Genomic DNA, 22168 nt, shown 5'->3' on the forward strand with positions numbered 1-22168 from the left:
TTCAAGTTATAACGGCTCTGGAAGAAGGGGTCCTCGCGCTTATGACCGTTGCAGCATCTGCGACCCCATGGAGGTGAGAGCTCTATGGGGTTGCCTACCCAGAGGATATCTGGCCCACCTCCAGGAACAGAGTTGCAACCCGTCGTGAGAGGGCGGGGGGTGGCCTGTCTCTGGGGGCACCCAACTGAGTGGCAGTGAAGTTGGGTGGGGACCAAGATATCTGTCTTTATGCTTCGATCCTCCCACTAATGGGACGCCTTTCCTGGACTTACTAGACTTATGCGGAAATATACTAGCACGGATTTGTGTGCCCTCAGGGGAGCCCCCCTCTCCTGGGTGCGACCCGCCTCTTTAGACACCTTTAACCTCGATGACGGGCCCGAGTTTTGGGACCCTGAGAGATGGCCGGGCAGGGGCAGGGGCCATCAATATAAAGTTAACAGAAGGCCTCTGATCATTTTTTTATCTAGATTTTTTATAGGGTTAGGGAGGGGGGTGGGTGATAAGGGTTGTCTGGCCTTGGGGGGTGGCCAATCAACCATGGTTCAGGCCGGACTTGGGTCTGACCGCGCGGCGGGAGAACGGGGTGTCGCTGTCTCCGGAGCTCACGAGCGGGTCGTGGGATTACCAATTCCCACGACGGGGAATGGCAGCAGGCGGATAGACAGGGGGCCGTATCGCTACCGGGAGGGCCATCTCCGCTACTTGCAAGCGGTGAGGCGCTCCGACCCTCTGCTTCTTCCCCGAGGTTCCGGGAGCGAGGATGTGCAGCCTCCTGAGCTCCGGCTGGTGTATCTGAATGCCAGGTCCGTGGTTAACAAAGCTCCCCTCGTTAGGGATTTAGTTGAGGGTGAGCATGCGGACCTGGCCTGCATCACGGAGACCTGGTTGGGCCCAGAGGGTGGGGTCCCTTTGGTTGACATCTGCCCACCAGGCTTCCGGGTGCTGCACCGGCCAAGAGCTCAAGGTAGGGGTGGGGGAGTGGCGGTTATTATTAGGGAGACCTTATGTCCGCGGGAGACCACCGTTTCTCAGATAGTCGGGTGTGAGTCTCTCTTTGTGAGATTTGGTTCTGGGGCGCAGTTGGGTTTGCTGCTGACGTACATTTCGCCTAGTCGTACAGCGGCAGCCCTGCCCGAGCTGCTTGATATCCTCTCAGGGTTGGTGGTTGAGTTTCCCAAACTTATAGTTTTGGGAGACTTCAATCTACCATCCCTGGGAGGCTCATCTGAGCTAGCTCGGGAGTTCATGGCTTCCATGACGGCCATGGACCTGACGCAAGTAATTTCTGAACCAACTCATGAGGGAGGCCACACTCTTGACCTGATTTTTTTATCTAGACGGTGGTTGGATGATCTTGGTGGGGGCTCTCCATTTATTATGCCCCTGTCATGGACCGATCATCATCTCCTGCGGATGGTCTTCCGTTTTGCCACCCCCCGCCGTGGGGATACGGAACCAATTAGATGGTACCGCCCCAGACGCTTAATGGATCCTGATAGATTCCAAGCGGCGCTGGGGTCCCCACCTGCCTCCATTGCTCACAGCTCGGCGGATGCCTTAGTGGAAACCTGGGAAAGGGCAGCCACTGAGGCACTTGACCGGGTTGTACCCTTGCGGCCCCTGACCCGGCGCAGATCCCAGCGAGCTCCATGGTTCTCCGCGGAGCTCCGGGAGATGAAGCGTCAGAAACGGGGCCTAGAGAGCTGTTGGAGGTCGAGCCGATCCGAACCCGACCGGTTGCGGTTAAGAACCTATATTAGGTCTTATCTCGCAGCGATGAGGGTGGCGAGGTGTAATTACTTCTCTACCCTCATTGCGTCCGCAGATAATCGCCCGGCCGCCCTGTTTAGGGTGACTCGCTCACTTCTTAATCAGGAGGTGAGGGAGGATCCCTTGCAGGGTCGTGCCGAGGAATTTAGTCAACATCTGTCGGATAAAATCGCTCGGATTCGGACCGGTTTGGACTCCAGCTGGGCAGAGTCAGGCGATCAGGACACGGACGGTCTTGTCAATGTTATCTGGGAAGAGTTTGATTCTGTGACCCCTGATGAAGTGGACAGGATTATGGGGAGGCTGAGCTCCTCCACATGTTTGTTGGACCCGTGCCCTTCCTGGCTGGTTTATGCAGCTAGGGAGAGGACACGAGGCTGGCTCCAGGCGGTTATATCTGCTTCTTTGAGTGAGGGTTATTTCCCCACCGTCTTGAAGGAGGCGGTGGTGAGACCTCTCCTCAAGAAGCCTGCCTTGGACCCAGCTGTGTTGAACAACTTTCGTCCAGTCTCCAACCTTCGCTTTCTTGCGAAGGTTGTTGAGAGTGTGGTGGCGCATCAGCTCCCTCTGGTCCTGGATGAAGCGGATTATCTGGACCCCTACCAATCGGGTTTCAGGCCCGGGTACAGCACGGAGACGGCATTGGTCGCTCTGGTGAATGATCTCTGGAGGGCTCGGGACAGGGGATATTCCTCTGTCCTAGTCCTATTAGACCTCTCGGCGGCTTTCGATACCATCGACCATGGTATCTTGCTGCGGCGTCTCAGGGGATTGGGAGTGGGAGGCACGGTTCTTCGGTGGTTCTCCTCCTATCTCCTGGGACGTTCGCAGTCGGTGTTGGCAGGGGGGCAGAGATCGGCCCCGAGGTCTCTCGTTTGTGGAGTTCCTCAGGGGTCGGTTCTCTCGCCTCTCCTGTTCAACATCTACATGAAACCGCTGGGTGAGATCATTCGTGGTTTTGGAGTTGGGTATCATCAATATGCCGATGATACCCAACTTTTCTTTTCGTCCCCAAACCACCCCAGTGATGCCCTCGCTGTGATGTCCCGTTGCCTGGAGGCGGTTCGGGTCTGGATGGGGAGGAACAGACTTCAGCTCAACCCTGACAAGACTGAGTGGCTGTGCATTCCGGCATCCCGGGACATTCAAGATGTTCCATCTCTTTCTATGGGGGGTGAGCTCTTACCCCCCGTGGATAGGGCTCGCAACTTGGGAGTCCTCCTAGATTCACGGCTTACCCTAGAAGATCATGTAGTGGCCGTGACTAGGGGGGCTTTTGCCCAGGTTCGCCTGGTGCGCCAGTTGCGGCCCTATCTGGACCGGGATGCCCTGTGCACGGTCACTCATGCGCTCGTGACCTCTCGCCTTGACTACTGTAATGCTCTCTACATGGGGCTTCCCTTGAAGACCACTCGGAGGCTCCAACTGGTACAGAATGCGGCCGCGAGAGTTGTCTTGGGAGTTTCCCGGTACTCCCATGTTACACCTTTGCTCCGCGAGCTGCATTGGTTACCAGTTGTCTTCCGGGTGAGGTTCAAGGTCTTAGTTATGATCTTTAAGTCCCTACATGGCATGGGTCCGGGGTACCTCGGGGACCACCTGCTGCCGGCTTCAACTCCCCTCCGTCCTGTGCGTTCCCACAGAGAGGGCCTCCTCAGGGTGCCTCCGGTCAGGGAATGTCGACTGGCGGCCCCCAGGGGGAGAGCCTTCTCTGTGGGTGCCCCGGCTTTGTGGAACCAACTGCCGGTGGAGCTCCGGACGGCATCGGACCTCCGAACTTTCCGTCGTGGTCTGAAGACCCATTTGTTTGAATTGGCCGGTCTGGCCTGATGGGGGAGCTGTGTTTTAAATTGTCATTTTAGATTGCATTATTGTTTTTTAATTGGGCACTGATTTAATCTTTGTTTTAACTTTTGTATAGTATTGTATTTTTATTTATATGCCCTGTGAACCGCCCTGAGTCCCCAGGGAGAAGGGCGGTATATAAATTAAATAAAACAAAACATAAAACAAACATCTCCACAGTCACGTGTGCTTAGCAACTGGCATGCACGTATGACAGTTGCAGTGTCGGAGGGTCACATGACCCCCTTTTGCGACCTCCTCAGCTGGTTTTCCACGAGCAAAGTCCGTGAGGGAAGCCGGATTCGCTTAATGACCACTCTGTGATTCACTTAACAACCAACTTGCTTAGGAGCAGAAATTCTGGTCCTGCTTTGGGTTGCAAGTTGAGAATTAGCCGCATTTATGATGTTTTAGTTTTCATCTACTCCTTTCTTTTCCTCCTTTTATTTCTATTTTGTTTTTCTTTATCCTTTAAACCAGGGGTGTCAAACTCAATTTCATTGAGGGCCGCATCAGCATTGCGGTTGCCCTCAGGGGGCCGGGTGGGCGTGGCCTACTGGGTGGGCGTGGCTAGAGTGCTTATGGCCTACTGGGTGGGCGTGGCCAGCTCTACATCGTTCGCATCAAGGGTGCCTATGGGGGCCTGGGCAGGAGTGGGACAGATCTGAGGGTCTCTGGCAGAAGGAGGGTCTCTGGGCCAGGGCCAAGGCAGTGGGGGCCGTTCCCTCACTGTTTCCAGGATGGCTTCGCAGGCCGCATGAAACCACTTCGCGGGCCGGATCCGGCCCCCGGGCCTTGTGTTTGACATGTCTGCTTTAAACGCTTGAAGCAAATCAGTGCGTTCCAATAAGCAAAACAAGAAAAGGATTTGATTCCCCCCCTCCGCTCCCCCCAGATTCCCTGTTTCTTTGGAACTAAGCAACCCATTTTGCTTTTTCAAAATTGGGGACCAGTTTTTGAGGTATAACAGTGACACGACTTAAGGTGCTGGACGGAAATTTTTCTTCATTTTAAAGTGGAAAACAGGGCTCCTTACGTTCAGTCTGACTTTTGGAAAAAAAATGCCAAACGGCAGGTCTCTGCAAATCCCTGGTTTTCGCCTAGATTTAATAATAATAATAATAATAATAATAATAATAATAATAATAATAATAATAATAATAATGATGATGATGATGATGATGATGATGATGATGATGATGATGATGATGATGATGTTGGAAGGGACCTTGGAGGTCATCTAGTCCAACCCCCTGCTCAGGAAGGAAACCCTATCCCATTTCAGACAAATGGCTGTCCAGTCTCTTCTTAAAAACCTCCGGTGTTGGAGCATTCACAGCTTCTAGAGGCAGGTTCTTCCACTGGTTAATTGTTCTCACTGTCAGGAAGTTTCTCCTTAGTTCTAGGTTGCTTCTCTCCTTGATTAGTTCCCATCCGTTGCTTCGGAATGTGGGAATCCACTGAAGGAGGAGAGGTTGCCCTGAAGATCGCTGAGCCCTGCCTCACATTTTGCGGGGGTGAGATTTATTTATTTTTTTGTCCATATTCCTCTTTTTTTTCTGCTGAGATTGCCTTTCTTCCGAGAACCACTTCCAGTAGGGAAGCTTCCACTTCTGTGTGAATGACCCCACATTGGAAATACCCCTTTTTAACTATCAGTTTTCATTCTTGGCTCTTGAAAGCTCTTTCTCATGAATTTCAGTTCCCCATCCTTGAGGTTGGGGGGGGTCTGTCGCATTTCATTCAGCTGGCGAGGCTGACCGGGCTTGGCGGGGTGGGGGGCGTCATCGTGGGATGAGTAAACCGACGACGTCCGGAGGAAGCAGATTTTGGCAGGAAATCACTTCTAAAAATAAAACCAGTCTCCTCGGCAATACTGAAAGGGCGATCGAATACAGGTAGTCCTTTTCTTACCACCACAATTGAGCCAAAATCTTCTGTCCCTAAGCAAGACGGTTGTTGTGCGTTTTGCCCCATTTTACGACCTTTCTTGCCGCGGTTGTTAAGGGGATCACCGCAGTTGTTAAGTTAGTGAGCTGGTTGTTAAGTGAATCTGACTCCCCCCCCATTGACTTTGCTTGTCAGAAGGTCTGCAAAACGGGATCACATGACCCTGGGACAAGACAATACAATGCAATACCAGAGTTGGAAGGGACCCTGGAGGCCATCTAGTCCAACCCCCTGCTCAGGCAGGAAAACCTACACCATTTCAGACCAATGGTTGTCCAGTCTCTTCTTAAAAACCTCAGGGATGGAGGACCCACAACATTTGGAGGCAGTCCCACTGATTAATTGAACTGGGGTTATAGAAGGACAGAGTGGGAAGGGACCTTGGAGGCCATCTAGCCCAACCCCCTGCTCAGGCAGGAAAACCTATACCATCTTAAAAACTTCCAGCGTTGGAGCAATTCAAAACTTCTGGAGGCAAGTGGTTCCACTGGTCTATGACACTTAAGACACTGCGACCGTCATAAATATGAGTCAGTTGTCAAACGTCCAAATTTGGATCACGTGACCACAATCATCCTAAGTGTGGAGAATGTCGTAAGTCACTTGTCTCAGAGCCACTGTAATTTCAAACAGTCACTAAATGAACCGTCTTAAACTGGAACCCGTTTCTATTTCTGAACGGAACAGAACAGAACGGGGATCAATTCTACCTTAAACCCCCTTTTTTTGTACATTGTTGGTTTCTCCGCCGGCGGGCTGTGGAGTTATACCTGGATGGTGCAGAACTCCTGCTCATAAGCGCCGCTAAAGCCGGGCTCCCACGTCACATCCAAGCTGTGGGCAGTGCGATGGGCAGCGGATAAGCCACGTGGCTGTCCAGGTAACACTATGGCGAGAAAATAATTAGCAATATTCCCCTGCCGATCGAGACAAGAGAACGCCAATGCTACAAAAACAGCAGGTTTCGCTCCAGACTTCCACTTATTAGGGCAGTCAGAAACTTGATGGATAACCACTTCAGCCCGCTTCAGCCTGCATGCAACCTTGGCCACTTGAGGACTTGTGGACTTCAACTCCCAGAATTCCCCAGCCCAGCAATGGAGTCCACAAGTCCTCAAGTGGCCGTGGTTGGAAGCCCCTGCAGTAGAGAGGCCCGTTCTTGCATCCAAGCTGTAAGTTGAGGACTGTCGGTATTCTTGTATCTGCGGAAATAAAGCATGTCGGAAGGGGATTGTCGTCGCCATCGATGCCACCCCAAATATAGCGAATTGAAGTGTTTTTAAAAACATGCACCTTGAACGGCATCTTTAACTATACTGGGCAGGTCTCACACACCCCGTTTATGCCAACCATTTGCGCCCGGGCTCTCCGAGACGGATTTACATAGTCTTTTTGCTCACCTTTTACAACTGCGGTTCGGGACGTGCTGACTCCTTTGGCATTGTGGGCTTCGCACGAGAAGGAGGCACTGTGATTCAGCCCTAAAAGGAAGCAACAAACGTCGAGAGAAAAGATGAACTAATTGGGACCAGCTTTAATGCCTTAAGAGTAATGCTTTATGTATTTATAGCCCAGCTTTAGCATTTGTCAATAACACAAGGTGGCACACATACCGAATGTCTTCCTACACTTATTTTCCCCACAACAACAACCCTGTGAGGTGGGTTGCGCTGAGACAGAGGGACTGGAACTCACCGTCACCTGGCGATTGCCCAACGTCATCCAGCCAGCTTTCTTGCCTAAGGCAGGACTAGAACTCACCGTCACCTGGTGATTACTCAATGTCATCCAGACAGCTTTCTTGCCTAAGGCAGGACTAGAACTCACCGTCACCTGGTGATTACTCAACGTCATCCAGCCAGCTTTCTTGCCTAAGGCAGGACTAGAACTCACCGTCACCTGGTGATTACTCAACGTCATCCAGCCAGCTTTCTTGCCTAAGGCAGGACTAGAACTCACCGTCACCTGGTGATTGGGCCAAAGTCACCCAGCTTGAAGTCCATGCATGCTGGCTGGGGAATTCTGGGAGCTGAAGTCCACCCATTTTAAAGCTGTCAAGGCTGAGAAGCACTGGCTTAGTGGATGCCCAGAAAGGCGTCTTTGGGAAGTCTGATGCCCACAGCTACTATCTTAGACAGCGAGCAAAATTTGAATCTGGGGCTGCCTCAGACTTTGATGCTTGGGAACTCTGCATTTTAAGCTTGCTTCTTTGGCCCTTCGGGGACCAGGATATTTGGAGAAAGGCTGAGTTTTGTTTTATTTCCTGAGTGATACTCGGGGGTGTTATTGTTGGAGAATCTAAGTAATTCCTCTTTCCTTTCTTCAGCTGTTTTGGAAGAGTTGCTGAGGGGCAAAGTATAAAGAATAAACAGATTTTTGACCACAAAGAATTGGAAGAAGGGATTCCTGGTTCGAATCCTACCTCTTTTTGCGCTGGTGGTCTGGGCTGATCTCTTTGGGAGAAAAGCTGGGGTGATAGAAGTAAACTTGGAAACCTCTTGCCATATGCTAAATAAATAAAATTTAAAAGTTCTTTCCCCAGACAGGAAATGATGGTTAAACCAAGTGAACTCTGCAAAGCAAAGACGCTAATTTGACTGAAACCTTATGAAGTCAAGAGGGAGATTGATAGACATTCACTAAACACTGTTTATTTCCCCTGCATGGGAACCCTTGGTGAGGATGCAAAGACAGAGCTCCATCTGCAGAGAAACGAGCACGCTGGATATTTGAGAAAAATATCTGAGAATAATCCCCAGAATTCCCTTGAGGCAGCTCTTCCTTTAATATGAAACAGGAGACACATGTGTGTCAGAACGCAGATGGGATCAAAAAAATCAAAATGTACATGTCCTGGATGATGCAACCCAGTTCAGCGTTTTGATGGGAATTGCCTCTTTGGCTAAATACAGAAAGTCCTTGACTTACAACCATTCCTTTAGTGACTGAACTTACAAAGGCACTGGAAAAAGTGACTTATGACCAATTTGCACACTGCCAACCATTGCAGCATCCCCAGGGTCACGTGTTCAAAATTCAGACGCTTGGCAACTGGCTCATATTTATGACGGTTGCAATGTCCCGGGGGGGGGTCACGTGATCCCCTTTTGCAACCATCTGACAAGCAAAGTCAATGGGGGAGGGGGGAAAGCCAGAGTCACTTAACAACTATCAAGCCCCAGGAAAAACAAAAAATCTAGGCAGTTCGAATGAGCATAAAGATTTATTGCAAGCTTAAGTTCTCTACAAGAATCTGACCTACTAACGGCCCAAGCAAATTGGCGGTAGATAAGAGTCAATGGAATTCAAGGTGGGCTGGAGTTAGAGCTCATGTGGGTGTGAAGGAACTCATGACTGATGATGTGTTTGACACACACCCCTCCCTCGGGCTTAGCCTGATCCTCTTCTACAACGGCTGTGTTATTAACAACTGTAGCAATTCACTTAACAGCTGGCTGGGGAATTCTGGGAGTTGAGGTCCACAAGTTTTAAACTCGCCAAGGTTGGACACCCCGGGTTTAGGTTTCCCCACAGCAGCCAAGTCCTTGAATGCACTGTGGTGTGTGTTGGAATCTAGCCCAGATTGAACAATAAGCAGCATCACAATGGATGTTCTTGTCCTGATCGTACCGTTCCTGCAAGGGCTGGGTCAAACCAGTGGGCGCTGGCAGCCACCTGGACAAACAGCAGGCAGAGAGGAAACAAGGCAGGGGGCACATTTGTGTGCCATGCGCGCTGGGAGAGAACCAAATGCCACAAGTGCTGAAAACAGGAAGGGACTCGTCGGATTAACATGTCTAGTCCATCCACCGTGGGTTATACCGCTTTCTGACCACATCATTTCTGCAAAGAATGAGTCAGCAACGGGGAAATATTCCCAGCAGCTGGCAGAAACAGATGTCCAGATGTTCAGAGAAGAGCAACTAAGATGATCAAAGGCCTGGAGAGTAAAACATATGAAGAACATCTGCAGGACTTGGGTTTGGCTAGCTAGTCTGAAGAAAAGAAGAAATGGGGAGACACAATAGCAGTGTTCCAGTATTTGAGGGGCTGGCACAAAGAAGAAGGGGTCACGCTATTCTCCAAAGCCCCTGAAGGCAGGACAAGAAGCAACAGATGGGAACTAATCAAGGAGAGAAGCAACCTGGAACTAAAAGAGAAATTTTCTGAGAGTTGGAACAATTAACCAGTGGAACAACCTGCCCCCAGAAATAGTAGTGGGTGCTCGATCACTGGAGCTTTTTAAGAAGAGGCTAGACAGTCACTTGTCTGAGATGGTATAGGTTCTCCTGCTTGAGCAGGGGGCTGGACTAGAAGACCTCCGAGGTCCCTTCCAGCTCTATTCTATTCTATACAGGAGATTCAAAAATGTTTATTTTTTATTCTGTTTTTAATCCTGTCCGTTTCCAGTTCTTTGTCCCACTACTTATGGGAGTAGTAGGCAAGAAAAGCCAAATGTACAGATACAAATTAGGTGAAATCTGGGTCAATAGCAGTAACTGCAAGAAGGATCTTGGAAGGCTAGTGGACCATCACTTAAACATGAGCCAACTGTGTGCAGCAACAGCCAAAAAAGCCAATACAGTCCTAGGCTGCATTAACAGAGGGATAGAATCAAGATCACGTGAAGTGTTAATACCACTTTACAAGGCCTTGGTAAGGCCACACTTGGAATACGGCATCCAGTTTTGGTCACCACAATGTAAAAAAGATGTTGAGATTCCAGAAAGAGTGCAGAGAAGAGCAACAAAGATGATTAGGGGACTGGAGGCTAAAACATAGGAAGAACGGTTGCTGGAATTGGGTATGCCTAGTCCAGGGGTAGGCAACCTTGGCTCTTTTATGACTCGTGGACTTCAACTCCCAGAATTCCTGAGCCAGCAAGGCTGGCTCAGGAATTCTGGGAGTTGAAGTCCACGAGTCATAAAAGAGCCAGGGTTGCCTACCCCTGGTCTAGTCTAATGAAGAGAAGGGCGAGGGGTGACATGATAGCAGAGTTCCAATATCTCAGGGGCTGCCCCAAAGAAGAGGGAGTCAAGCTATTCTCCAAAGCATCTGAAGCAACGGATGGTCCAAGATGGTAGCTCCTTCTGCCTGCTATCCCTCCACCCATCCTGAAGACCAGCCTTCTCCAAGCTGGAGCCCGCCAGATGGCCGGAATTCAACCCCCATAAATCTCCACTCAGGAGCCACACACAGAAACACACACACACACACAAACCCCCCCCACACCTTAATCAATTTTAAAGCAAAGGCAGGACCGGAAGTATGGCACTTTTCATCCACCTCCTTATGCTGTGCTTTAAGCCTCGTTTGGAAGAGGCCAGATTGCCCCCACCCCCACCCCCACCCCACCCTGACACACCCCTCCTTCCTGGTATTCCTACGGGCTTTGATTCCAAGGCTTGAATCACCAGCCTGTCACCTCCGGACCAACATTCTCTGTCTTTGACTCAGCACCAAACGGAACGAAGATTAGTTTATTGGACAGGACGGGTTGCCAAAGGAACGCAGAGATGTGGAGCAGAGCCAGGCAGATACCCACCATCCACGCTTGCCTGCAGGCAGTGCAACAACATGGGATCTTAATTAAACATTGCTTGGGGGGTGGGGGGTGGTGTCAACCTATTCTCCAAAGCCCCTGAAGGCAGGAGAAGAAGCAACGGATGGAATCTAATCAAGGGGAGAAGCAACCTGGAATTAAGGAGAAACTTCCTTAACAGCGAGAACAATTAACTAGTGGAACAGCTTCCTTCCAGAAGTTGTAAATGCGCCAACGCTGGAAGTTTTTAAGAAGAGATCGGATAGCCATTTGTTTGAAATGGTAGAGGATCTCCTGCCTGAGCAGGGGGTTGGACTAGAAGACCTCCAAGGTCCCTTTTAGCTCTGTTGTGCTGTCTTCAGCCCCCACTTTGCCAGACAAAGAAGCCTGGCTGAGCTCGGCCCTGGGGAAGGGGCAGAAAATGAGGGAAAGGGGAACACTAGAAAGACCATCTGGGTGGTCACGAGCATGGCCTACTGCGAGTAAGCTGAATTTACTTCTGCCAAATTGCTGCGTTTGTTTTTTCTCCTGGCATAAGCAGAACCTGTCTCGCTTTGTCCCCCGGTTGCCCTCCGGCCCAACTAGTCTGACAAGGCTGGGAAGATTTATCTCAGGGAATTTCATTTATCTTCTACTCATCCCAGAGTTTCAAAAGCCCTTTCAAAAACCTGTCTGACTGCATGAGGGAGAGGCATTTTTACAACCAGGGTGGATCTCTCCTCTTCTGCTTCTGCTTTAAAGAACATTCAGGCGCCCATCTCTGTATGTTTGTGTCGATGTGTGTCTGTGCACAGGTGCATCTGTGTTGGAATGTACATGACATCCTCAACTTACAACCATGCGATTACAACAGCATGGGGAAAAAAAGGGACTTACGAGTGGACTTCAACTCCCAGAATCCCCAGCCAACATGTAACTTTAACATGAGTGGACTTCGGTGCCCAGAATTCCTCAGTCATCCTAAAACTTGAAGGTGAGTGGACTTCAACTCCCAGAATTCTCCAGCCACCATTTAACTTTAACATGAGTGGGCTTCAGCTCCCAGAATCTCTCAGCCAGCCAAGCTGGCTGGGGGATTCTGGGAGTTGAAGTCCACACATCTGAAAGTTGCTAAGGTTGCGCAATACTTCCTTACAACAATAAGGTAACATTCCTGGAACCTTCACAAGGTCGACTTCTTGACTGAGTTGCAAAAAGCATTTTGGGAGAAAATGTCAGGCAAATCATCTCTTTTTGCTGAATTTCCAAGAAAACATCACGGCCCAGAGTCACGAAATTCCCAACAGTGGAATTTCATTTGAAAGAGATTTGGCATTTTTCTTGTTACTCAGAAGGGACACAGCAGTATTGTAGACCCGACCCTCTCAGCCTCGGACTGAAATTACTAACTCAGAGTAGTAATTGCTGAGTCCAAGGCACGCAACCCTATTAGGGTCAATGGGGCTTTGTCTCGAGCCTAAACACTCAAGGCTGCGGTTTGACAAGGCTTCTTACGACTACAAAGACCATTTAGGGACGACAAAGAGGGTCCAGGGAAATCGGGAACGTTCCTCAACCGCAACCATCCTCCAGGGCTGTTTCCTGTTCTCCAGGCATCTGCTTGGAGCTCCCTACAATTGCCCAGTCATCAGGACAGGGTGGTAGTTGTGTTCGAAACCAAGAACTCACAGTAGCCAACATCAGTTGGGTTAGCAACTTGTTTTCAAGGCAAAGGGCACCAGCTGGGAAATTGGGGGGCGGGGGGGGAGGGGAGAAAAAGGGACTTGGTCATTTAACCTCTGGACAAGGAAAGGAGGCCAGCAGAACCAGGTGAAGTGCCTTGGTGGAGCAGTGGGCTAATGCCTCCTTAAGTAACACCAGCTGCCTGCAATTAGTGCAGGTTCGAGTCCCACCAGGCTCAAGGTTGACTCAGCCTTCCATCCTTCCCAGGTAGGTAAAATGAGGACCCAGATTGTTGGGGGCAATTAAGCTGACTTTGTAATAATGCCGCTTGGGGGGGGGGGCGAAAGCCCTAATAAGCAGGCATAGACATAGAATGAAGGCTACTGCTAAGCTTGTAAGCCGCCCTGAGTCTTCGGAGAAGGGCGGGATATAAATGGAATTAAAATAAAAAATAAAAAATAAGTCCTTAGTGCTCTCTGATCATGGTGGTTTTCTTGCAGATGTTTCATTACCAAACTAGGTAACGTCATCAGTACCAATAAGGGTTTATAAACAGAAAATGAATCCCACTCCCTAATAGCACTAATGAGGTTATCTAGTTGGGTCATAAAACTTCTGCAAGAAAACCACCATGCTCAGAAAGCAGCCAGGAGGACTCCATGGTCCTCCTCCTCCTCGTCCTCCTCCTCTGCAAACCCCACTCTCTTCTAGCACTGATGATGTTACCCAGTTGGGTCACAAAACGTCTGCAAAAAAGCACCAAGCACAGAGAGCACCAGGGACCCCACAGTTCATCCCTGAGCTACAAATATCCTCTTCTATCAATAGACAGAGGTGGATCAGGAGTTGGGAGAAGGTAGAGTGGTCTAAGAAAGATGGGGCCTTTTAGCCCAGCGGAATGGTAGCCAAGTATGTTGACTCCATGAAGTCGGGCTGCCTCCAGCTGGCACAAATAATCCAGGTGAGACCCAGGGCAATTCATGAAAACTCCAGCTAAGTCCTTAAACATTCATGGAATTGATAAATAGAATATGGAAATACCTGGCTTTGGGGGGGGGGAATGGTCTTGTGGTGGTGTAGTGACAGTCTGGTGTAGTGGTGATGACACTGGCTTAGAAACCAGGAGACGGTGAGTTCTAGTCCTGCCTTAGGCAGAAAAGCTGGCTGGGTGACTCTGAACCAATCACCAGGAGACTGTGAGTTCTAGTCCTGCCTTAGGCATCAATACCAGTTGGGTGACTTTAGGCCAATCACCAGGACACCGTGAGTTCTAGTCCAGCCTTAGGCATGAAAGCAACTGGGTGACTTTGGGCCAATCACCAGGAGACGGTGAGTTCTAGTCCAGCCTTAGGCATGAAAGCAACTGGGTGACTTTGGGCCAATCACCAGGAGACGGTGAGTTCTAGTCCAGCCTTAGGCATGAAAGCAACTGGGTGATTTGGGGCCAGACAGCCCAACCAAGTTCACAGGGTTGTTCTTGTGGGGAAAATAGGATGAGGAAGAAGTATTAGGTATGTTCACCTCCCAGAGCGATAAAGGTGGAATAAAATTCCTGATCAATCAATCAATCAATCAATCAATCAATCATCGATGAGAACCAGCTGCAGTGACATCCTGCCAGCTCTTGGGAAGAGGAAGGGTAAGGCCAGATGCCAAGTGACGACTCATAGCAAAGATGGCAGGCACCCTTCTCCTGCCTAGGCGGTGGGTGATTCCAGGCACCAGCCAGCCTTCCTGGAATCCGGGGAGATTTCTCAGCCCCCTCCCCCCAATTGCGATAAATCCTTCCTCCTGCACTTGGCTCCCCTGCACAGTTATGGAACTCAGTCGAACAGGAGTGTGTGTGTGTGGGGGGGACATATGGGGGGGTCCAAGGCAGCTGGGCCTATCGCACCGTTGTTGTTCTTTCGCTTCCCATCTCTTTCACCCAGGGCAGGCCGATAAACCCGGCTTCTCTGCCTGCCAATTGCCCAAACCGTCTTTGGTAACCTTGGCCCAGCCTGTTCCCACGCTTGGAGCGAACCCCTCCCAGGCTGAGCCATGGGGAATTGTCCCCCCCCCCTCCATAGAAAAGACGACAAAGGAGCTCGCAAGTTGGGGACAAGCCAGATATTCAGAGGAGAGGACGGGAGAAGACAATGAACAAGGACGGGCGACCGGGGCCCCTGGACGAGGCTGAATGGCAGAGAGAGGAAGGGGGTCTCGCACGCACCGCCGAGACCCCTTTCTGCTGCCTCGTCTCGCTGGTGGGAAACCCGAGTCCCCCTCTTTGCAGCCAATGCAACCGAGCGCCAAAGAAAAGGCTACTTTTTACGGCTTCGCTGGCCAGATATGAAAAAGGGAAAAAAAGGAAAAAAAGCAGACGCTGAAAGCCGTGAGCCCGGGGGTGAGGGGCTATGAAAAAGGCCCCCTTTGGAACCCTCATTCCTCTTCCTTTCAGCCCCACAGCTATTTTCAAGCCTGGAGTCTGGAGCAAAATGAAATGAAACCCGCAAAGAATGGGCTATTGAGCAAAATGGCCCACCACCAGGGGATTCATCCTGTTTGCTGAAGACACGAAACGGCCATTGACGGTGTTCAGACAACACACAAAAGCCCCAAACCACGCAGCCACGTTTGGGGTGGGTGGGAGGCGTCAACGTCTCTGGGTGCCCGGGAACCCAGCCAGGTTAGGGAGGGATTCAAAGCCAGGGCACTCAAGGGGGCAGTGGGATTCACACGCTGTCCTGTGTCGCGACTGTTTAAAACCATGGTTAGGGGAACCAGTCAGAAAGAGACTGTATATTCTTGGTTTGTCTTTGTGGCCTGCCAAGCTTCCTGTTCATCTGCAGAGGTGTAGGTAGGTGGGTAAGGGAAAGGGAAGGGGAGGGGGAGGGGGAGGGAGGGATGGAGAGAAGGAGGGAGGAAGGACAAGGGCGGAGAGGGTGGAAAGAAGGAACAAAGGAAGGAAGGCGAAGGGGAAAGGAAGGACAAGGGCAGAGTGGGAGGGAGGGAGGGAGGGAGGAAGGAAGGAAAGAAGGAAGGAAGGAAGGAAAGAAGGAAGGAAGGAAGGAAGGAAGGAAGGAAGGAAGGAAGGAAGGAAGGAGAAGAGAAGAGAAGAGAAGAGAAGAGAAGAGAAGAGAAGAGAAGAGAAGAGAAGAGAAGAGAAGAGAAGAGAAGAGAAGAGAAGAGAAGGGGAGGGAGGGAGGGAGGAAAAAGGAAGGAAGGAAGGAAGGAAGGAAGGAAGGAAGGAAGGAAGGAAGGAGAAGAGAAGGAGGGAGGGGAGGGAGGAAGAGAGCAGAGGAGGAAGGAAAGAAGGAAGGGGAAGGGACTTCAGAGGAATTGTTAAGGAGCCATTTGTCTCTATTCAAATCCCCACCTTGAAGCTACAGTCGTAATCTATCACACACTCCGAAACCCGCCTTGTAACAAGCTGTGGTTGAGCATGGATGTCATCTCAGCTGTCCTGGGTGAAATCTTAACCCCCAGCCTGGCAGCTGCTGCCTTTTGAAAGGGGTCACTTTGCCCACAGAAAAACCGGGCATAGCGTGAACTGACTCACCTCTCACCCCCAAGATGGAGGGGGTCTGGGCCAGGGGATCCGCCAGCGAGTTAAGGGGAGCGCTGTCCTGCAACCAGATCACCAAGACAGGCTCGGGAGGTCCGCGCGCTCCACAGCTGAGGTTGAACGGGGTGTTGGCCGTGATCTCCAGATCTTGGGGCTCCTCGGAGAAAAAGGGGAGGCCTGGCCGCAAGAGAGAAGAAACAGGGGTGCTAAAGCACTCTTTGTTGAATAAGCCCTGATGGCAATGGTAAGCCATGATGGGATGGTTCACACGAGACAAAGATAAAGAACACTATGGCTTAGCTTGGGGGGGGGAGGCGTGGTCAACAATATCCCAAACTGCTAGCTGGTTGACCAGGATGGCGTGGTCAACAATATCCCAAACAAGCAGATCTTGGCTTAATCCTATGAAGGAATCAAGTCAGTGATTCTCAACTTTGGGGACTTGAAGATGGGTGGACTTCAACTCCCAGAATTCCCCAGCCAGCTGGCTGGGGAATTCTGGGAGTTGAAGTCCACCCATCTTCAAGTCCCCAAAGTTGAGAATCGCTGCTGAGATAATTTCTCTCAACCTTCTGGTTGCTCCTTAAGGCCAGCAGTGAGCAAATTTCCCAATTTCTGAGCATGGCTGTGCCTCCCCAGGTCTCTGCAGGGCACTTCCCCCCCTCTCCTCCCCCCACCATTACATTTACCTTCTAACTTCAGATAAGCTCCTTCGGAAACAATTTCAGATCCATTCACCAAGGCCACACACTGGTAACTTCCCATGTCAGAAAGCTGGAGGGAAGAGATGCTGGAAGGAGGGGAAGATGGGAGAGGGGAAGAGAGCAGGAGATGGATCAGCAAAGGGGCTTGGAGCATGGGTTGTGTGGTCCACGAGACTTGATGCGTGCGAAAACCAGGCCTGAGCTGGTTTATCAAACTTAAACCAGTGTTTCTCAAAAACATTAAGATGTGTGGACTTCAGCTCCCAGAATTCACCCAGCCAGCATATGTGGACTTCAACTCCCAGAATTCACCCAGCCAGCATATGTGAACTACAACTCCCAGAATTCCCTGGACAGCGTATGTGGACTTCAACTCCCAGAATTCACCCAGCCAGCATATGCGAACTACAACTTCCAGAATTCCCTGGACAGCGTATGTGGACTTCAACTCCCAGAATTCACCCAGCCAGCATATGTGAACTGCAACTCCCAGTCACCTTTTTCAGCATCATTGTAATTTTGGACAGTCATTAAACCACTGGTCCTAAGTTGAAGATTACCTTCAGTCTTGTAAATTTAACTGGTCATTTCTCCAGCTTAGCCAAAGAAAAATCTCCACAGAATTTCAAGAGGACAGCAGGGCACTGATTTGAGGCACATACTCCAAAACTGACTCCCGGTCTTTCAACCTCGCTGCCCAAATAGTGGCAGTCCTCAACTTATGACCACAAGGGTCATAAGCCACATTTCTGTGGCTAAGCGAGATGGTGGTTAAGTTAGTTTTCCCCCATTTTACGACCTGCCGTGCCACAGTCGTTAAGTGAATCACTGCAGCGGTTAAGTTAATAACAAGGTTGTTAAGCGAATCTGGCTTCCCCCACGGACTTTGCTCATGAGAAAGTCACAAAAGGGGATCACGTGACTCCGGGACACTGCGACCGTCATAAATATGAAGCAGTTTCCAAGCATCCAAATTTGGATTGCGTGACCACGGGGATGCTGTGACGGTCGTAAGTGTGAAAAATGGTCATAAGTCACTTTTTTTTCAGTGCCATTGTAACTTTGAACTTCAGTCACTAAATGAACTGTTGTAAGTCAAGGTCTGTATGCTGATTAAGGATCCTCCTGGCATTGGCAAAGCCTCAGCACGAAGGGTCTCCACCCCACGGCTTCGAGGGAAGGAGATTTGCCATGGTCTTTTTCTGACCACTTCAAGGTGGTCTCCAAGATCCTCCTGGGGCCGGATCCAGAGGGTCAAAAATAATTGTAGCTGAAAGGAGGAAAAAAAATAACGCCAAGGTTTAACATCCCCAGAGACCAAGCCAGTCTTTTAAACGAAGCGGATGTCAGGCAGGGACAGGTTTTGATTGCCCTGACTGTGGTGCCATCTTGACTTTTTTGACCTCCTTTGCCCCTCACCACAGCTGCAGTCAAACACAAGGGCTTCGACAAAGCCGACGAAAGACAAGGGACACCGTTTACAGCTACTTAGGGAAAGTTTTCAAGGGTTTTGTGGGGGGGGGGTGTTAGCATTTATCATCAAGAAAAGGTCGGGAACTTTTAGTCACTTAAAATCAGGATTCTTTCCTCTTTCCTTCCTCAGGATGACTGCAAGGTCAGCAAGAGAAAACGCAGAATTGATTCTGCTTTTTTGCAAGCTTTCTCTCGTGGGCAGTTCCTTAAAACAATTTTTGTTTCGTTCAGCAAAAGCTGTTTTCCCCCAGGCTGGTTATCACAAAGGAGACCAAGGCTGCCTTTTTTTTTTTTTGCAAAGCCAACACACACACACACACCCAAGCAAGAAAAAGAAACTCATGAAAAAGAAAGTTAAGTGTTAAAAACAACAACAACAACACAGATTCGCTGACCCCACATAAGTAACAGGCAAAGTCCATTTTAAAAAAGCAACATTGAATCTAAAAGCATTTCTTTTAACAGAATAACAGAGTCGGAAGGGGCCTTGGAGGTCTGCTAGTCCAACCCCCTGTTCAAGCAGGAGACCCTACACCAGGGGGAGGCAACCTTGGCTCTTTTATGACTCGTGGACTTCAACTCCCAGAATTCCTGAGCCAGCATGGGAGAACTATGGCCTCCTAATGACTCGTGGACTTCAACTCCCAGAATTCCTGAGCCAGCATGGGGGAACTATGGCCCCCTCATGACTCGTGGACTTCAACTCCCAGAATTCCTGAGCCGGCATGGGGGAACTATGGCCCCCTCATGACTCGTGGACTTCAACTCCCAGAATTCCTGAGCCAGCATGGGGGAACTATGGCCCCCTCATGACTAGTGGACTTCAACTCCCAGAATTCCTGAGCCAGCATGGGGGAACTATGGCCCCCTCATGACTCGTGGACTTCAACTCCCAGAATTCCTGAGCCAGCATGGGGGAACTATGGCCCCCTCATGACTCGTGGACTTCAACTCCCAGAATTCCTGAGCCAGCATGGGGGAACTATGGCCCCCTCATGACTCGTGGACTTCAACTCCCAGAATTCCTGAGCCAGCCTGGCTCAGCTTGGAAACCTCTCCCTTTCCCCTCAGCATGGCTGGCTCAGGAATTCTGGGAGTTGAAGTCCACGAGTCATAAAAGAGGCAAGGTTGCCTATCCCTGCTCTACACCATTCTGGACAAATGGCCATCTAATCTCTTCTTGAAAACCTCCAGTGATGGAGTACCCACAACTTCTGGAGGCAAGCCGTCCACCTCCTCGGTAAAAATTAACAGACAGAGGTGTCCAACCTTGGCAACTTTGAAGTTGAAGATGTGTGGCCTTCAACTCCCAGAATTCCCCAGCTAGCCTGTCCTAAAGGTATTCACTTTCATTTAAAAAAAACAACAACCAAGTTTCTATCCCTCATGGGGTCCGAAAGAAGATTCGGCATAAAAAAAGAACTAAAAAAAATTGGTTGAGAAACAAACTAGGATGGGGGAACTCACGCACTGCCTGAAACGGAGGCTTCTGAACAAACCAGAATAGGCTACCTTCATCCATGAGGCTCCCTTGCAAACCAAACAATCCAGATTAAAATTGAGGCTGCTGAGGGAACCCAATCCTTGTCTCTCAGCCCAAAGGGATGCCACAAGGAGAGAGGCAGGAGAAAACGGTGCCAAGCTTCACTGCCAAGAGTGAACAATCGCACACATAATGCACACCCCTTGCAGGCTCCTAGTGAGTGTCCCCTCCCCACGTGGTTTGGCCCGTGGCTCCAGAAAGCCGGAGGAAGGCCCGTGAAGCAGAAGGCAGCAGCCAGCTGGACGTCCACCCAGTTCCCTGGCTCTGCCATTGAGCAACTGGAATCAATATTTCCCATGAGTCATATTAAACCAGCTAGCAGGCTTCAAGACAGCCCCCCCACCCCCGGCAAGGCAGGCAGGCAGAACCCACCCACCCCATTTCCATGATGAAGAAGAGAAGGACTTGTTCACGTGGAGCAGGGCCACCATCCGATCTTCATCTGAACTTTGCCCATTCTATAAGACGACTCTGTCACTTCTATGTCAGGTCAAAAGTGGCCATCTCTGGTCTGGTCTGGCCTCCTGGTTCCCTTGGACTTCAAAGCCCATTGCTCCCAGCCACCGCCCATTTAGAATAGAATAGAGCTGGAAGGGACCCTGGAGGTCTTCTAGACCAGCCCCCAGCTCAGGCAGGAGAACCTATACCAATTCAGACAAGTGACAGGCAACCTCGGCTCTTTTATGACTCGTGGACTTCAATTCCCAGAATTCCTGAGTCAGCTATGAATTCCTGAGTCTAGCCAGCCTCTTCTTAAAAACCTCCCGCGATGGAGCGCCCACGATTTCTGGTGGCCAGCTGTTCCACTGGTTGATTGTCCTCACTGTCAGGAAGTTTCTCCTTAATTCCAGGTTGCTTCTCTCTTTGATCAGCTTCCAACCATTGTTTCTCATCCTGCCCTCTGGTGCTTTGGAGAATAGTTTGACCCCCTCTTCTTTGTGGCAGCCCCTCAAATACTGGAATGCTGCTATCATGTCACCCCTGTTTCTTCTTTTCTTTAGACTAGCCAAACCCAAGTTTTGCAGCCATTCCTCATAGGTTTTAGTCTACAGGCCATGGATCATCTTAGCTGCTGTTCTCTGATTTTTTTTCCCCAAAGTCCCAACATCTTTTTTGTAGCATGGTGACCAAAACTGGTTGCAGTGTTCCAAGTGTGGTCTTACTAGGGTATTTAGCACTACTAAATACTTCGCAATACTAATTTTTCAGGATGGGAAATTGGAACGAAGGCCGCTTGCTACGTGGACACACATACGGGGATTCAGCTCATCGACTTTTTCATGAACTTTCAGATTGTTCAACAACCCTCCAACGTTAATTATACAAAAACAATTTAATAAATACTACTTTAGTTAATGGTTAATGGTGCTACGAGTCATAGCAATGGGACTTTAGAATTCAGACAGAGGGTCCTTGCCACATAACGCCCTATATAAAAATAATTTAATAAATACAGGCAGTCCCCGACTTATATCAGTTCATTTAGTAACCGTTTGAAGTTACAAAGGCAGTGAAAAAAGTGACTTATGACTGTTTTTCCCCACTTATGACCGTTGCAGTATCTCCACGGTCACTTGAGCAAAATTCAGCCACTTGGCAACTGACTCACATTTATGACGGTTGCAGTGTCACGGGGTCACGGGACAAGCAAAGTCAATGGGGAAGCCAGATTCACTTAACAACCGCGTTACTCACTGCAGCGATTCACTTGCAACTATGGCAAGAAAGGTGGTTAAAATGGGGCAAAACTCACTTAACGGCTGACTTGCTTAGTGATGGAAATTTTGGGCTCAGTCGTGGTCGTAAGTTGAGGATGACCTGTGTTCTTTTAGCTAATAGTGCTATGAAGAAGAAGAAGAAGAAGAAGAAGAAGAAGAAGAAGAAGAAGAAGAAGAAGAAGAAGAAGAAGAAGAAGAAGAAGAAGAAGAAGAAGAAGAAGAAGAAGAAGAAGAACAGGACTTTAGAATTCAGGCAGACAGCCCCCTGTCACGTAACCCCTCAAACTTAACAATTGTTCAGAAGAAAGACAACAAAATGTCTGGATAGTGGATGTTGGCCTTGCCTGGAAAGAGCAGAAAGACTTGGGAGAAAAATCATGAAATGCAAAGACCTGCAAGCAGAAATAGAAC

General features: G+C 49.8%; 1 protein-coding gene across 1 annotated transcript in view; it reads right to left on the reverse strand.

The window, feature by feature from the left end:
- Window positions 1-22168, reverse strand: part of AXL (AXL receptor tyrosine kinase) — a gene marked incomplete at its 5' end in the record, with an annotated part of 53617 nt that overhangs the window by 18661 nt on the left and 12788 nt on the right. Inside the window, 4 exons of the mRNA XM_081334432.1 lie at window positions 6339-6454; window positions 6969-7049; window positions 16314-16496; window positions 17009-17109. Of these exons, the coding sequence (XP_081190558.1) occupies window positions 6339-6454; window positions 6969-7049; window positions 16314-16496; window positions 17009-17109 (481 nt within the window). The remainder of the gene's footprint in view (window positions 1-6338; window positions 6455-6968; window positions 7050-16313; window positions 16497-17008; window positions 17110-22168) is intronic.

The sequence above is a fragment of the Vipera berus genome (genome assembly GCF_964194415.1).
Source record: "Vipera berus genome assembly, chromosome: 9".
NCBI lineage: Eukaryota > Metazoa > Chordata > Lepidosauria > Squamata > Viperidae > Vipera > Vipera berus.